The following is a 17,277-nucleotide window of genomic DNA, read 5'->3' on the forward strand; positions in this document are numbered from 1 at the left end:
GAGAAAAGAGTGGTATGTTTCATTATCTCTTCTGGAGTCCAAGATGGGACACAATGTTGGACATTGAAGGTCATCTTTGGGTCAGAAAGACCTGGTCTAAGTTCTGTTTCAGAGTTGCACTAACTATGTGATCATGGGCAAGCCACTTAATTTCTCAGTGCCCCCATCACGAAATCTCTCTACCTAGAAGTTTGGATTAAACTTGTTCTATCCAGTCTGTAATTTAGATCCTCATAGAGTAGGACTTTAAACTGATCTACATCATGAAGGAATTTCTATACTGTATCCTATGATGTGAGAGTTGGAAGAAAGCTCATTGGCTATCTCAGTCAACAAATCCATGCATCAAAGGAAGCTGATACCATATAAAAGGTTGTCTGATCTCTGCTTGAAGAGCTCCAAGCGAGTGAAACCACCACCTCTGGAGGCAGTAGAGGAAGAAATGAAAGAATAAAAAGGTTATGTAAAACTTTGGTTAACATTTTTTTTTTCCAGAATTAGCTCAATGCTTTTTTAAAAATCTGTTTTTGCCCTTTTCCTTTAGCTTTTATTCAGATTTTTACCTTGGTTTTCCTTGACACTCCTCCTGCTACCCCACTCCCACACTCTGGCTACTGAGGGTTGGGACCAGAGTAACACAATGGACCATTATTTGTTAAGTGTGCTAGTCTTTCATAAAGACTATGCCAGACATTCTAGTCCACTAGAGGGCGAAAAGAGTCTCACTCATTCAGGTCAAAACCCCAATGTCTTTTATTAGCCATTTCCCCAGTGCTACCCAGGACCCCCTTGGTTTAGGTAGTTTAGTTTTTGTTTTTACCATCCCCTGAAGTGTTCCCCTGAGGTTTCAAGGTAGTATGCAAGTGACCTTGGTTTTTCAGAGGGTGAGGCCATGGAACTCAAATTCAGTTAGGTAAGGCTCCTGATGAAGCTGGAAAGGTACCAGCAAAGGCGAATGAGGACCCAATCTAGATTGAACTTAGGAGGCTCATCACCAGAAGGATGGCCACTTGACAACGAGACATCTGTGTGTGTGTGTGTGTGTGTGTGTGTGTGTGTGTGTGTGTGTGTGTGTGATAGCATCCCATGAAGACGCCTTGTGATCCTTGTTAGTGAAGTTAATAGACATACTAAGGAAATCCTGGCTCTCTCATCATCTCTCTTAATTTCAAATGATTCTCATGCCATTGTGATTCTTTAAAATATTGTCTCCTGATGCTTGTCACCTGTCTCAGAGGCTGGAACCAGGAAGGGTATCACTATTACTAGGAGCAGCTTGACCATTTATGGTAGAGATGATTAGGTGGTATGTATGGCCTGAGATGCGTGAACCTACTTTCATGGTTCTTTTTAATGGGAGGCAGTATAGTGAGGGACTTGGGGCACTGACTGGCATCACCTTCCTCCCAAGTCCTGAGGCTGAAAACTTTCAGTCATTTTGTGGACTCCTTCCTCCTCTTCATCCTCCCTCCCTGCAAGCAAGTACTGAGTTATGCCAGTTTTGTCTTCAGTACTTGCCCATCCATCTCATCTTTTCAGTTCCTACTCTTATTGCCATCACTGATGTTCTCCTTCCCTCATGGACTGTGAAGTCTCTCTAGCTTGTTTTACACAGCTATTAGATTAATCTTCCTATAATAATTCTGACCATAACACTCCCTTGATCAAAGACTTTCACTGTATTCCTATGGTCTACTGAATAAAGCTTTAACTCATTGGCCTAGCATTCAAAGCTCTCTAGAATCTGGCTTCAGCATACCTTCTCAACCTTACTTTCTGTTATTTGCATCTCCACATTGTATTCTCTCCCCATTTTTGATCACTCTCTATTCCCTAAACATGACCTGTTTACCTTTTCTTTTACTATTTGATGTATGAGAATGTATTTCCCTTCTGTCTTTCTTTTGAAAGTCTACTCAAATCTCATGACTTAGCTTAAATATTCTGTTATAAGAGATCCCTCATTTCCTATGCTGAAAGCCATTTCTTTCACACTCGAAATTCCTACTTTTTTCTACTTTTTGTAAAACAATTATATATGACAATTCTATAGAACACATCAAGGCATAGACATATGTGTGGGTCTATATTGATTTATTAAAATGTTCTTTGGGGGCAAGAACCATGTCTTATTCTATGTATCTCCAGTGCTTCTGTAGGTGTTTGTTAACTGAGTGAAAGAATCTGGCTCACCATTGATTGAATTTATTAGACTTATTTTCTTTTTCTTTTTTTTTTTTTTTTGATTTTTGCCAGGCAATGGGGTTAAGTGACTTGCCCAAGGTCACACAGCTAGGTGATTATTAAGTGTTTGAGGCTGGATGTAAACTCAGGTCCTCCTGACTCCAGGGCCTGTCTCATCTATCTACTGTGACACCTAGCTGCCCCCTTATTAGACTTTTGTTCAGCTTTTTAACCTCTTTTTTGTATTTTTCCCAGCTGTTTTTTAAAAACATTTATCCACTTGCTACATAGGAATCTCCAAGAAGTCAACCAGAGGATAAGAAGGAAACATCTCTGGATTCCAACATCCCCTGCCAGCGGGCTTCTGACAAGCTCTTCAGCCGAGATGTAGATAGCAGTCTGGGCAGTGCAGATGGTGAAGGCCACCAAGGGAAGCTGGAAAGTGCTTGGCTCCCAGACAAAGAAAACAATGAGAAGGGTGATCCTGGGGCCTCCCAGACACAAATGACTCGAATGGTAGACTCATGGACTGGTGAAAATACTGGAGCAGCCAACAAGAAGTCATTGGAAGACCTAATGGTGGTTGGAGAGGTAGAATGTAAGAAAAAAGAGGCAATGAATGAACTTGAGAAGGCTCTGGCAGAACCAAAAATAGATAGCAGATTGGATGTCAGTGAAGTAAGTCACCTCATATAGGTAGTTTCTGCTTGGACTTCTTTACTATTTTTTTAAGCATTCTACAAAAATCCCACATTTTTATTATCAAGGCAGGAAACCCCATTTGTAGATCTTCAGTAGATTGTCAGAAACAGCTACAGAGTCAACACCCTTAATTGTGACAAATATTCCCAGGACCCAATAGACAATAAAATCCTGAGTCTGGCTTTCAGCTTTCTGGCCTTGGAAATTCAGAGCAGAATTTTCATCTTGCACCTCTAGGAATCTTAATGCTCTGTTCTGTATTTCCCTTCCTTCTATTGTCTTTTATAATTATATTTTGAACCATCCCTCTAACTCTACATTTTTGCCCACCTGCTTATGTTCCTTTTCCATAGTCTCAGAGACATCTTTCTCCTAATTATGTGATTTGAATTGAACCTAGGTATAGAGAGATTCATACAGAATTTGCCCAATCAAAATGTGGAGAATGTGGCAGTTATTATGGAAAGAAGGCATATAACTGTCCAGATCATTCAAACTAGGACAGATAGATTTCTTTTTTCTTTTGGGTGGACCTATATATATATATATATATATATATATATATATATATATATATACATATATATATATACACACACTTACAGAATGAACTGGACTGAATTTTCAGATAGTTACAGAACCTTTTTCTTGAAAGAATTGATACAAATACAACTCTTTTGTAGTACATTCATTTATGTGTCTTGCTTTGTGTATCTTCTCCCAGGAGTCAGACATCAGTGACCATGTGAAAGAGTTGCAGCTCTCAGAACATTCTGATTCCAAGTCATTTCTTGGTCTGGTAAGTCAGAGTTCCATCTGAAGTCACATGGACTTCATTTTAGTTACTTGTGGTGTATCATATCAACCTGGAAGCTCAAAGATAGGATAAGAAGCTCATTTTTATGGTCTTGGAGTTGAGATGGGGATCAAATCCTAGAACTTTACTCCTTTTGGTCCTGTTCTGCCCACTGGAGATTCTTAGTGTTTTCTGGAAAAAGTAAAATTTTGTGTCAGAATGTTGCCACTGCTATATTTTCTTTTAAAAATATCTAACTAATCTCTTTTTATTTTCTTTTTAAAGTATTTTGTTGCTCTTTTGTTTTTACATTTTCTTAATTTCTGAATAAATCTCACTCCTACCCAGTGAGCTATCCCTTAAAACCATTAAAAAGAAGGGGGGTGGTGGTGGAAATTCAGCAAAATTAACCAAAGCATCAGTTGACTCTTGTCTTATATTCAGTATTATATCCATAGTGCCCATCCTTGGCAAAGAAAGAGGAGAGGAGGAAAAGAGTCATTCATATATTTTCTCCATTCTAAACTTTCTACTTTGCTGTCTCTTGGATTTTTGATTGATATATATTTTCACATGAGGGGAGAAGCTGGTGAAGTTTTATTTTTTGGCAAGACAATTCAAGAAATAGTCCAGTAAGTAGGTGGAAGCTAAACAAAGAAAGAATTAATAGGGAAGGACCCCCCCCCCCCAAAAAAAAGAAGAACTGTGAGCTTAGAAAGAAAACTGGCAGAATAAAAAGGTTATGGACCCCAGTTGCTAACTGCCCTACAGGTTTGCAGAAACTGATGGCAGTTGGGAGAACTGGAGTAGGATCCCAGCCAAAACAGAAATAACACCAGAGGAGAAGACTTTAGAAAGCTAGAAGTAGGGGTGCATAGGGTCAAAATGTCACTAGTATGCTCTGAGAGGAGTGGTCCTCTCAGAAAGGCTTGTGGTAGAATGACCAGATTTTTTAAAAAATGAATTGTCCATGTGAAGGAGGATGCCCTCAAGCATCCTTAGGTTGTATATAGAAAGAGCTATGGGTATCAGGACCAGAGTCCTGGCTGAGAATCATGTTATTTATCAATGTTAATGGTTGAGCTCTTCTGATTAGCATGTCTTCTAGCTATCAAAGAGGAGTGCTCAGAGCAAAGCGGGTGGTGGTGGGGCTGTCTGGGGGCTGATGCTTCCTGGAACAAGTTGGTACAGATCTGATTTCAGAATGAAGATAGTTGCATTTCACCAAATCTCAATCATAACCCCCACATGCCTTTGTTAACATTAGAGATTGTTCTGTTATGGTACTAGGCAGTGCAGTTGAAGGAGCACCAGGTCTGGAGTCTGGAAGATCAGGCTTCAAATCTAACCTCAAACACTCAGCAGCTGGGTCACAACCCTGTTTGCCTCAGTTTCCTTATCTGTAAAAAATGATCTGAAGAAGAAAGTGGCAAACTACTCCAATATCTTTGCCTGGTAAATCCTAAAGGGGTCATGAAGAGTCAGACATAACTGAAATGACTGAATGACAATTTTTAACAATTCTTCTCTAAGCCTGCTTTTGCCTCAGAAATAAGTTACTGGGTGGGGCTCTGACTCCTGACCTTGGTGGAGAACAGCAAGGATTAAGGTGTAGTTTTAGGTTTCCCTTTGTTCCCTCTGAGTTAGGAACTCATACCCTTACCCCTCTGCCCTTAGGACTTTGGTTTTCGAAGTCGGATATCTGAACAACTGCTGGACATAGATGGATTGTCCCCAGTCCTGAATGGACCCATCTGGGAGGTGAGTTGAATTAACTTTTGGAAGTCATTTTATCATACTGCCATAGTATAACAACCAAAAATACTGAATATTCCTCCAAATATTTAGGTTGTCCTTCATTTCTCTAAGGAGCATCTTATAATTAAATATGCAAGCATTGAGGGTGATTCCCAAATATTGATGAGTTTTGTAGTTACTGCATATGTCACTTGTCTATTATTATTTCCTACATTTTGTTATTGATATATCAAAATGCTATTGATTTTTATAGCTATATTTTTTAACTGAAGTTGTTAATTGTCTCATTTAATTTCTTTGCTGATTCTTTATTATTTTCTGAGCAAACCATCAGCAAATAAGGATAGTTTTATTCCTATTTACCTTCCTGCCTTTAATTTCTTTCCCTTCTCTTTGCTATTGCTTTTATTTGTGTAACTTTATCAAATAATATCTGGGAAAAGGGGTTTCCTTGCTTTATTCTTGTATTAGGAAAATTTCTAGTATTTTCTCTTTATAGTTAACATTTTTAGAGAAAGATCTTTTGTCATTAACTTTTTCAAGTGTGGGAACATGTTTTGTTGAAAAAATATATTTTCTGCAAGTTTTATTATTTATTTGTTTTACATTTATTTATAGAGTAGTTAGGAAGAAACTAACATAAGTTGCAACTATTAGTCCCTTGTGAAATCATATTTTGGCATTGAAATATTCAGCATTGGGACAAGTGGAAAAAATATTTTTCAGCACCAAGTATTAACTTTTCCTCTCTATGCTTGTGCTTTATTTCTCTCTTTTTTGCATCTACTCAGATATCCTATGATTTTAGATATCTTTGTTTTTAATATGATTTATTTAATTTGATTCATCTATATTCTTTGCTTTATCCATCCCTTGGTTCAGTTTTAGTGCTTTACTTGTCTCATAATGGAGTTTGGTTGGAAGATTTTTCTCTGTTTTTGTAAACAATTTGTTTATTAATTGCTCTGTAAAAATTTTATAAAAGCCAGATGGCTCAGTTGATAAGAGTGTTGGGCCTAAAGTCAGGCCTAAGTTCAGATGTGGTCTCAAACACTAATTATGTGATTTTGGGCTAATTACTTAATTTCCATCTGCCTTAGTTTCTTCAATTTACAATGGGGGAGGATGATATAAATCTATCTTAGAGGGTTTTTTGGTCTTTTGTGTTTCTTTACAGTTCTGTTTCTTTATCTGATGTTGAGTCATTTACTGTTTGTTGTTCATTAGTTTGAATATTGAAGATAATTCTCCATTTCTTTTATATTCTTAGTCTTCTTGCTGTATAAGTGTGCATCATAGGCTCCAACAATTCTTTTTTATTTCTTCTGGTCTGGTGATTTCATCTTGTTCCTTTTTTTTAAAATTTGTTTTTCTGCTTTTTTTTAAAGTCAGGTTGGCTAAGGATTTTTCAGTATTTTAGTCAGTTCAGAGAGCTATCTTTTGTTTATCAGTTCTATAACTTTTTTAGTTTTTAGTTTATGTTTCTCCTCTAATATTCAAGATTTTCTCTTTTGTGCTTATTTTGAGTTTGTTGGCTTTTTTTTTAGTAAAAATTTCATTAAACATTTTCTAAGTTTCCATTTAGTTCTGTATTTTGTTTGTATTCCCTGAATTAATTACTTAAAAAAATTCATTATGTCCTATAAAGGGACATCGTGGTATAGTATATGGAGAGCTTTCTTGGATGTCAGGAAAACTTGGGTTCAAGACTTCTTTAATCTTTTTGTGTTGCTTATGGAGTTCAGGCTTTTAAATTACTAAATTTGAGTTCCCTCTTCCAACCAATTTCTGTGTTAATGCCTTTGTAGATATTGACCCATCATTTCTTTTTTTCTGTTGTGTCTTAATTCTTTTTTTAAAAAAAATTATTTCAATTTTAATTTATGGAATAAAATGAGCATAGATAATAAAAAATGATTGCACATGAAAATACAAATCTATCCTATGCAATTTTCTATTCCTTTTAAATATAAAATAAAATTATCATTTAAATTTATTTTTTCCTTCTTCCTCCACCCCCAGAGATAGCTATTGTTAGATGCAAATATACATATAAAATATGTAAAATCATACTGTATATCCTTCTATATATCAGTTCTTCCTCTGGATATAGTGTCTTCTATCATTTATCCTTTGTGATTTATTTGAGTATTTAAAATAGTCAAAAATAGAATCTTTTTAAAACAATATTGCTGTTACTGTTTACATTCTCTTGGTTCTGCTCCTTTTGCTCTATGTTATTTCATTCAAGTCTGTCCATGTTTTTCTAAGATCATGGAGCTCATCATTTCTTGTAGCACAGTGGTGTATTCTATCATAATCATATACCATAATTTGTTCAGGTATTCCCTAATTGATGGTCATCCCCACAATTTCCAGTTCTTTGCTACCACAAAAAGAGCTGCATTTAGGTTCTTTTCCTTTATTTCCCTAATAATTTTTGGAAATAGACCTAGTATTGGTATTACTGGATCATAGGGTAGAGGGAGTTTAATAACTCTTTGAGTATAATTTCAGATTGCTCTCCAAAGTGATTGGTTCAATTTACAATTCCATCAACAACAAATTAATGTTCCAATTTTTCCATGTCTTCTCCAATATTTGTTGCTTTTCCCTTCAATCATTTTAGTCCGTCTGAAAGTGTAAAATGATATCTCTAGGTTATTTTAATTTGCCTTTCTCTAATTAGTAAAGATTTAAAGCATTTTTTATTTGATTTTAAATTGTTTTAATTTCTTTATTGGAAAATTGCCTGTTCATATCCTTTGACCATTTTTATCAATTGGGGAATGACTTGTATTCTTGGAGATTTTTTTTTAAGGTTTTTTTTGGCAAGGCAGTGGGGTTAAGTGGCTTTGCCCAAGTCCACACAGCTAAGTAATTATTAAGTGTCTGAGGCCAGATTTGAACTCAGGTACTCCTGACTCCAGTGGCTCTATCTACTGTGCCACCTAGTTGCTCCTATTCTTGGAGATTTTACAAAGTTCTTTACTGTGTAAAATATTCCCCCAGATTTTCTGCTTTCCTTCTAATCTTGGATACATTTGTTTCATTTGTACAAACCTTTTTAATTTAATGTAATCAAAATGATCCGTTTTATGCCTTACTCTGCTTTCTATTTCTTACTTGTTCATAAATTATTTGCCTATCCATAAGTCTGATAAGGAATATGTTCTCTGTTCTAATTTTTTGTTTTAAATGTTCTAAATTTTCTTGTAATATCTTCCTTTATATCTAGAATACTTAGCCATTTTTACCTGGTGTACAATATTGGTCTATGTCCAATTTTTTTGTTTTTTAGTTTTTTCAAGGCAATGGGGTTAAGTGGCTTGCCCAAGGCCACACAGCTAGGTAATTATTAAGTGTCTGAGGCCGGATTTGAACTCAGGTACCTCCTGACTCCAGGGTTGGTGCTCTCTCCACTGTGCCACCTAGCTGCCCCCATGTCTAATATCTGACAACTGCTTTCTGGTAGTCTTAGTATATTTGTGATGGGAGTGATGAGTACAGAAGCAGTGGTGGAAATTACTATAGGTCTGATTCTATCCCCTGCCTTCTCTGTAGTCATTCTTCTTCTCATTTCTCATGTGTACATGTCCTCCTATCCTTCTGAGTGTCAGTTACTTCAAGAGCCTAATATTCTTTCCCTTTGACTGGATGTTGTCTATAGATGGCACAGCAGTCTCTCAGAAATAGTTTTCGCCTGAAAAAACTCTCCTCTTATCAAGCTCACTGTAAACTCTCCATAAAGGGCTCTTCAATGGGATTTTCTCCCTCAAATGGAATGAGAACTCCCTTTTTTCATTCTCTTGGTGTCAGTTCTTTTTTGCCATCCTTCTCATTCTTCTGTAGATCTGTTCTTGCTGAGATACTACCATAGGAGTTAATCTTCTTTTTATTATTCTACCAAAGATTTTGATCACATATATCCCCTCTGTCTTCCTCCTCTACACTTCCCACTTATAAACCCTTCTGTTCCTCAGTTTTTTTCCCTCACAAAATAAAAGTGCTTTACCACTCAGTGGTGCTTCAGTTCTATTCCTCTACCTTTACATCTTTTATTTCTTTAAATTGTTTTAATCTTTGTGTAGTTAAAGAATTATGTATTTAAAGAATTTCTTGATGATCCCTCTGTTTTTTTAACCCCCATATACCTATCTTTGTTTCTTTAAAAAATAATCTCTAGAGAAGGAGTAATTCATTTTATCAGTCTTTCTTTGTTGGTTATATTATTTTCTCTTATTTCTGTTGTTTGGTGTGTTTGTAAATTGAATATTCTGCTATCTTTTTTTCTTTTCTTTTTCCTGAAATGCTTTAAGTGCCTTCCTTTTTTTAAATTAAATGTTCCATTTTTTTTTTTATTGATGATGAGGCTCAGGCTGTTAGCATATATTTTTTAGGTTACATCTTAGGTGTCTGCTTTTCAGGATATATATTTTATTTCCTTTTGTGGTTTCTAGTGGGTGCAGAATAATTCTGTGTTAATTTAATTTCCTTTCTTTTATGTCTGTTCTATTCTATTTTGAAGTTCTTTCTCATAACTACTTACAAAATTTGTTATATGTGCTTAAAATTGTTAAATTTAGCCTCCATATATCTTGGGGTTTGATGGGTAGGTTTTTAGAGGTGAGCTTTGGAGTCTTTCAATTGGTTCTTTGTTCTCTCTATTTAGAAGTTCTGAGTGACTTTCTTGTATTTCTTCTTGCATTTTGTTGCAAAGATTTTTGATTTTTCAAATTCTTTTAGGGGAATATATGTTATCTATGTTACCCTTTTGCAGTCTGTCTTCAAGGACAGTGGCTTTTGTTTTAATCAAAATCTTTTCTTCCAAGTTGCCCTTCACTTAAGTATCTTTTTAAAAATTTTTAAAAATTTATTCAAGGCAATGAGGTTAAGTGACTTGCCCAAGGTCAAACAGCTAGGCAATAATTAAGTGTCTGAGGCCGGATTTGGACTCAGGTCCTCCTGACACCAGGGCCGGTGTTCTATCCACTGTTCCACCTAGCCACCCCTGTCATTTTTCTTTTCTGTCATGTTAGCCAAACTGGTGTGAAGTGGTTTCTCAGAGTTGTTTTAATTTGCATAGTCACATGTAAAAAATGCTCTAAGTCGTAATTTAAAATATTTTTTAATGTGACTTTTGAAGATTTTGATCTGAAAACTGTTTGTTCATATCGTTTGACTGTTTATCAACTAGGGAATGGCTCTTATTTTTTAAAATTTAACTCAGTTCCTTATATATTTGAGAAATGAGGCCTTTATTAGAGAAACTTCCTATAAAAATGTTCCCCAGTTTCCTGTTTTCCTTCTAATTTTGCTTGCATTAGTTTTTGTTTGTGCAAAAGCTTTTTAATTTTATATAATTAAAATTATTCATTTTACTTCCTGTTGATGAGGGGGAAATAAGGTGAGGTTCTTGGAAGTGAAAAATTAGCCCTGGAGGTGGGAAAGCTCAAGATTTTTATTTCACAAGCCTGCAAGGTTCACAGATTGAACTTTTCTTGAAGAAACAATAAGTTATTTGAAGGCAGCCTGAAAAATAAAGGTCTAGGTGATAATGTGTGAGGGAAAGAGGAAAAAAGAAAACAGTTATAAAAAAATGGTTGGACTTAAGACTCGAGAGTGAGTCTGGTGTGGAGGGGAATGTGGGTCAAACTTTTATAGCCTTGCCTATTTCCTGTGCAGGGAAGACTCAGGGAAAAGTGGGTAAAAGGGGTAGGTACCCCATCCCCCTCTACATGACTGAGGTCAGGTACTACTTTGGAAGACTGAAAGACAGGACCTTGGAGGAGGGGTAGAGGGAAGGGATGAAGTCTCTCTAGTCTTGGCTAATTTACATTTAACAATGAAGTATCATTGCACAACAGGAGGGAATTTACATCTGATTGGCTTATGGAAGCCCTCTGAAAATATGGATAGGCACAATTAACATTTCTTAACATTAAAAAATTAGACAGATATTTCTCCCTTAATAGAATTGCTGAGGAGTGGCTAGGTGACACAGCGGATAGAGCACCGGCCCTGGAGTCAGAAGGACCTGAGTTCAAATGTGACCTCAGAAACTTAATAATTACCTAGCTTTATGACCTTGGGCAGGTCACTTAACTCTATTGACTTGCAAAAACCCACAAAACCAACCAGTGTTGTTGAGAAAAGCTGAGTCATTCACAGGTGATTATCCTACAATAATTGCTATTACTTTGTCCTTAGCATATTTCACTTTGCATCAGCTGATGTCTTTCCAGATTTTTCTGAGAGCCTCCCACTCTTCATTTCTTATAGCAGAATAGCTTTCCATCATAATCACAAACCACAATTTGCTGCCATTCCCCACCTAATGGACATCCCCTCCATTTCCAATTCCTTACCACCAGAAAAGAGCTGCCATATATATATATATATATATATATTTTTTTTTTTTTTAGGGTTTTTTTTTTTTGCAAGGCAAATGGGGTTAAGTGGCTTGCCCAAGGCCACACAGCTGGGTAATTATTAAGTGTCTGTGACCGGATTTGAACCCAGGTACTCCTGACTACAAGGCCGGTGCTTTATCCACTGCGCCACCTAGCCGCCCTATAGTCCTTTTTCTTTTTTTTGTTTTTTTATTTTTTTTGAGATAAAGACTTAGTAATAGCATTGCTGGGTCAAAGGGTATTCATGATTTTATAGTCCTTTGGATGTAGTTCCAAATTGCTCTACAGGATGGTTTGATCTGTTCACAACTCGACCAAGAATGCATTAATGTCTCATTTTCCCTTTACAGACCCTCCAATATTTGTCCTTTTCTGTCCTAAACTAATAAATAAAGTACAGATAGTGACTTCTTATCCAAGAAGCTTGGGTCTTTGAGTTTATCAAATACTGGATTACCTCAGGCACTTGCTACTGTATATTGTGTGCCTAATTTATTCCATTGATCTACCACTCTTATTTCTCAGACAGTACCAGATTGTTTTCAGAATTATTGCTTTGTAATATAGTTTGAAATCTGGTATCGCTGACTTTCCCCCTTTTTTTTCATTGATTCCCATGATATTCCTGACCTTTTGTTCTTTCAGATTTTTTCCTAATTCCATAAAATAATTCTTTGGTACTTTAATTAGTATGGCACTTAACTTTGAATTGTCAATTTTTTTTTATTGAGTTAATCTACCCATAAGCAATTAATATTTCTCATTGTTTAGATTTGTCTTTTATTTGTGTAAAAAGTGTTTTGCAATTGTGTTCATGTAATTTCTAGGTTTGTCTTGGCAGGTAGACTCTCAAGTTTATTTTATATGGTCTATAGTTATTTTAAATGGAATTTATCTTTTTTTTAACATTTCTTGTTCACTCTTAATTTTTTTTTTTGGCTTTTCCATGGCAATGGGATTAAGTGACTGGCCCAGTGTCACACAGTTAAGTAACTATTACATGTCTGAGGTCAGATTTCAACTCAGGTCCTCTTGATTCCAGGACTAGTAACTTATCCACTGCACCATCTAGTTGCCCCTTACTCTAAGTTTTTAATTGACTTTTTCTTCTCTTGAAATCTTGGCATTTTAGCTTTTTTCCTTTATATTTCCATCACTTCCTTTTTGACTTCTCCCTCCTTGACAGTGAACACACCTCCAGGACTGAATTTCAAAGCTGCCTTAGTCAGTCTCCCCATATTGAAGGGAAATTTTCATCTGCCTTGGTTCCTACCCTAAAGGGTTTCTTTGGGGGACAGGACTGACCTCTACTGGATTTCCATTCCCTTTCTTTGGAATCTCTTAGTCACTCTTACTGGCTGCCAGATACTTGTCTCTCCTCTCCTCTCTTGTCCTACCCCATATGACTAGGTAGAATCACTGTTGCTAATTGTAGTGGGGTAGGTGTGCTGGCAATATCTCTGCAGCCAGGAAGGGAAGTCTTTGGTGAGTCCAAGGCTCAAACCTTTGGGTTGATTTATGCTTCCCTACCCAAGTAGCTTGGAGACTGGTTGGGTGAAGTGCTGAGCAAGCACATTGAAAATAGGATCTTCGTTGTTAATTGCTAAGGCTTTTATATTGTCTGGTGGATTTAGCTGTAATTTCTTGGCCTCAGGTGCATGATTTCTTTTGGGGGGTAGGATTGAGAGTTAATGGGGACTAGAGAAAATGTTCAGTCTATCACCTTGTTTATTTACCTCACTCAAAAAGTGACAAATATTTTTTTTTTGACAATTGCTTTTAGAGACCAACATGTTTCCTTTAGCCTAGGCAGTATTAGGGAGAAGAGTCAGTGGAAGAAGCAGGCTCCTTTAGGAATCTTCTTGAATTTCCTTGTCTTAATAAGTATAGTTATAGGTTAAATCATAACTCACTTATGGTTCCCCCCCCATTACATATAAAGATAGTTTTCAGCATTCATTTTAAGATTTTGAGTTCCACATTTATATCCCTCCCTTTCTTCCCTCTTTTCTTCCCTTGATGAGGAGTAATCTGATATAGGTTATACATGTATTGCTATGTTAAACATTTTCACATCAATCAGGTTGTTGCACCTAACCTATAAGACATAGTTTTTACTTAGTAAACAGTACCTAATGATGGTGTTCCAAAATTTGTAATAAAGATGATTTTTTTTCTTTGTTGAGAGAAAAATTCTTTTTCTCTGTTAAGAGCTAGTAGATCGTGATTGTATTTGGCCCCTCAATGCCAGGTTCTGAAGAATTAAGCTATGATATGTCAAAGTATAATAAGTTTCTCAAAACCATCTTCCTGGTAAAAAGACTGATTTTTTTTTTACTTATTTTCACATTACTACAATAATCTTCTTGTGAAAGTAAAAATAACCTCCCACACACATTGATAGAGAAACCTCAAGAAAAATAAAGTGAGAGAAAAACAAGTGTACTTTAGTCTGTGTTCATATACCATCTGATCTTTGGGATGGGTTGCATTCTTGATCATAAATCTATCAGAGAAGTTGTTCCAGTATTTTTTCCTATATTCTTTTACGTGAAATATCTTAGCCTATTCTACCTCTCCTTTCCCTTTCTCCCAGTACATTCATTTTTCACCCATTGACTCCCTTTATAATTTATTATACTTTCATATTAAACTCCCTCCTGTGTCTTGCTCTTTCTAACTGCTCTAATAAATGAGAAGGTTCATATGAGTTATTAGTATCATCTACTCATGCAGGAATACACACAGTTCAGCATCATTAAATCCCTCATGATTTGCCTTTCCCATCCGTCCTCTCTATGCTTCACCCAAGTCCTGATTTTGAAGATCAAACTTTCTGTCCAGTTCTACTGAAGTTTGAAAAGTCCCCATCATTGAATGTCCATCTTTTCCCGTGAAAGAGGATGTTCAGTTTTGCTGGATAGTTGATTTTCAGTTGTAATCCAAGTTCTTTTGCCTTCCAGAATATCATATTCCAAGCCCTACAAGCCCATAATTAGATGCTTCTAAATGCTAACTGCAGCTCCATGAAATTTGAATTGTTTATTTCTGGCAGCTTGTAATAGTTTCTTTTTGATCTGGGAGTTCTCTAATTTGGCTGTAATATTCCTGGGAGTTTTTATTTTGGGATCTCTTTCAGGAGATAACCAGTGTATTCCCTCAATTTCTATTTTACCCTCTGCTTCTTTGATCTCAGGGCAATTTTCCTGGATTATTTCTTGAAAAAGGAAGTCTAGGCTCTTTTCCTGGTCATGACTTTCTTGTAGCCCAATAATTTTTAAATTATCTCTTCATCCATCACTGTTTTCTAGGCCAGTTGTTTTGCCAATGAGATATTTCACATTTTCTTCTAGTTTTTCATTCTTTTGCTTTTTTTTATTGTTTCTTAATTTCTCACAAAATCATCTTCCTTTAACTCCATTCCACATTTGAAGGAGTTGTTTCCTTCAGAGAGATTTCTTGTCTCTTTTTTCATCTGGCCAGTTCTACTTTTTAAGACATTCTTCTCATTGACCTATTGAATTACTTTTTCCATTTGACCTAAACTGGTTTTTAACATATTGTTTTCTTCAGCAGTTTTTTCTATCTCCTTCACCAAGCTGCTAACTTAGTTTTCATGATTTTCCTGCATCTCTCTCATTTCTCTTCCCATTTTTTCCTCTTCCTCTCCTGTTTTTCAGTCTTTTTTGAGCTCTTCCATAGCATGAGACCAATTCCTATTTTTCTTGGAGGCTTTGGATACAAAAGCTTTGACTTTGTCATCTTTTGAGTGTATGTTTTGATCCTCTATGGGACCAAAGTAATTATCTATGGTCAGGTTCTTTTTTTTCTGTTTACTCATTTCCCCAGCCCATGACCTGATTTTAACCTACTTCCAAAGCTTTTAGGGGTTTTTGGGATACCCCTTCAGGGACTTTAATTCCTTCAGTGTCTTTTCAGAGGCTCTGATTGCTCTCCTGATCAGTGCTCTGGTCTGTAGATGACCACAAGCACTCTCCTCTGCCCTGGAGCTAGCTGTGGCAGTAGAGGGTCCCTGACTGTGACCTTTGTTCTGAGTGTGGACATACAGCAGAGTGCTGCCCCAGGGATAGTAGAGAGACCTCTGCAGTCTCTTCCAACCCCCTTCCTATCTGTGGAAGCAACTGTTGGATGGCTTCCCAGGTTCCTGGGGTGAGGCTGTGCTGAGACCTGAGCTATACTAGATTCTGGCAGTTTTCCTGTTGACTTTTTGAGTTGTCCTTGGTGATCTCTGGGCAGAGAGGTCTGGAAACTGCTCCCGCTGCCATAAACTCAGGGCTCTCAGGGACCCAGGGAACTCGTAGACTGTTCCTGGAAGGCTGGAGCTGGATTACTCAGGCACAGTGTGGCTGCAGCCTGGGCTGCGCTGTGGTTCTTTCCAATCCTGGTCCCAGTGGAATAGATGTTTCCTGTGAATCTTTCAAGTTGTCTTGGGCTGGAAAATTGTTTCACTTCGTCTTACTGTGGGTTCTGCCCCTCTAGAATTTGGTTAGTCATAATTTTATGGCATATGAGTGTTCTGGGGAAGAGTTCCTTGTAATTCCTGCCATCATGTCACCATCTTGGCTCCTCCCCTTCTCTTCTGTAAAAAAGATTGAATTCTTTAGAGAGTATTTAGCCTTCATATCAGTCACCTTGCCACTAAGAAATCAAGACTCCTGGGATTCTACCCCTAGGTTAATTGTAAACTCAGAAGACAGTTACCAGGATATTGGAGACTAGTCCTGCCGATAAGAGATCAGAGAATATCTTACAAGGATCATAGTCTCTGAGGAGCATTTGGGCAGCTTGATATTGTGCAATCTTCATTGTCAGGCCATAAGGAGGTTAATCATTTTCCCTATTCTTTGTTTTTGCATAAATATTTCCTCTCTCTCCCAGTTTGGGGTAATGGCCTCCACCTATAGGTTAGAGTAAGGTCTTAGAGAAGAAGTCTTCAAAAGTTTAAACTATATTTTCTTTCATCTTATTTTAATGTTATATTATGGTTTTTTCAGTTTCAGATGTAGCCTCAATAAATATCTGTTGATTTAAGGGGAAAAAAAGCTAGTAGTTTCAAAATCTTTCCCATGCTAAACTAAGGTTTCTGGCTCAGTAGATTGAAGCAAGAGAGCTGATGTGAATTTAGTGTAGAAAGAAATAATGTGCATTTGCTTCATTAATTGATGCTCCTTCAAACAATTCTAGATTCCATCAAAAAACTCAGTCTTGAGTCTTTGTCTCTGAGTCTCTGTAGCTAGAGCTAAGCATGAGACAATTTGAAGTAGGAAAGGAACCTCACAGAGCAACTCTTTAGTTATATATGTAGAACACTTGATAATTTTGCTCATTTGTTCAAAATTCCTGGGTTTGGATCCTAATTTATTTACTATTTTTGTGACCTTGGCTAAGTCACTTTAGCTTTCT

At 36.6% G+C, this 17,277-nt stretch overlaps 1 protein-coding gene across 5 annotated transcripts in view; it reads left to right on the top strand.

Moving 5' to 3' along the window:
• Positions 1–17,277, top strand: part of CEP164 (centrosomal protein 164) — a 79,475-nt gene that overhangs the window by 28,711 nt on the left and 33,487 nt on the right. For all 5 annotated transcript variants that reach the window (XM_074216771.1, XM_074216769.1, XM_074216770.1 and 2 more), the window contains 3 exons: positions 2,476–2,862; positions 3,611–3,685; positions 5,360–5,443. In XM_074216771.1, the coding sequence (XP_074072872.1) occupies positions 2,476–2,862; positions 3,611–3,685; positions 5,360–5,443 (546 nt within the window). The remainder of the gene's footprint in view (positions 1–2,475; positions 2,863–3,610; positions 3,686–5,359; positions 5,444–17,277) is intronic.

Source organism: Macrotis lagotis, chromosome 1 (assembly GCF_037893015.1).
Source record: "Macrotis lagotis isolate mMagLag1 chromosome 1, bilby.v1.9.chrom.fasta, whole genome shotgun sequence".
In the NCBI taxonomy this organism is placed as follows: domain Eukaryota; kingdom Metazoa; phylum Chordata; class Mammalia; order Peramelemorphia; family Peramelidae; genus Macrotis; species Macrotis lagotis.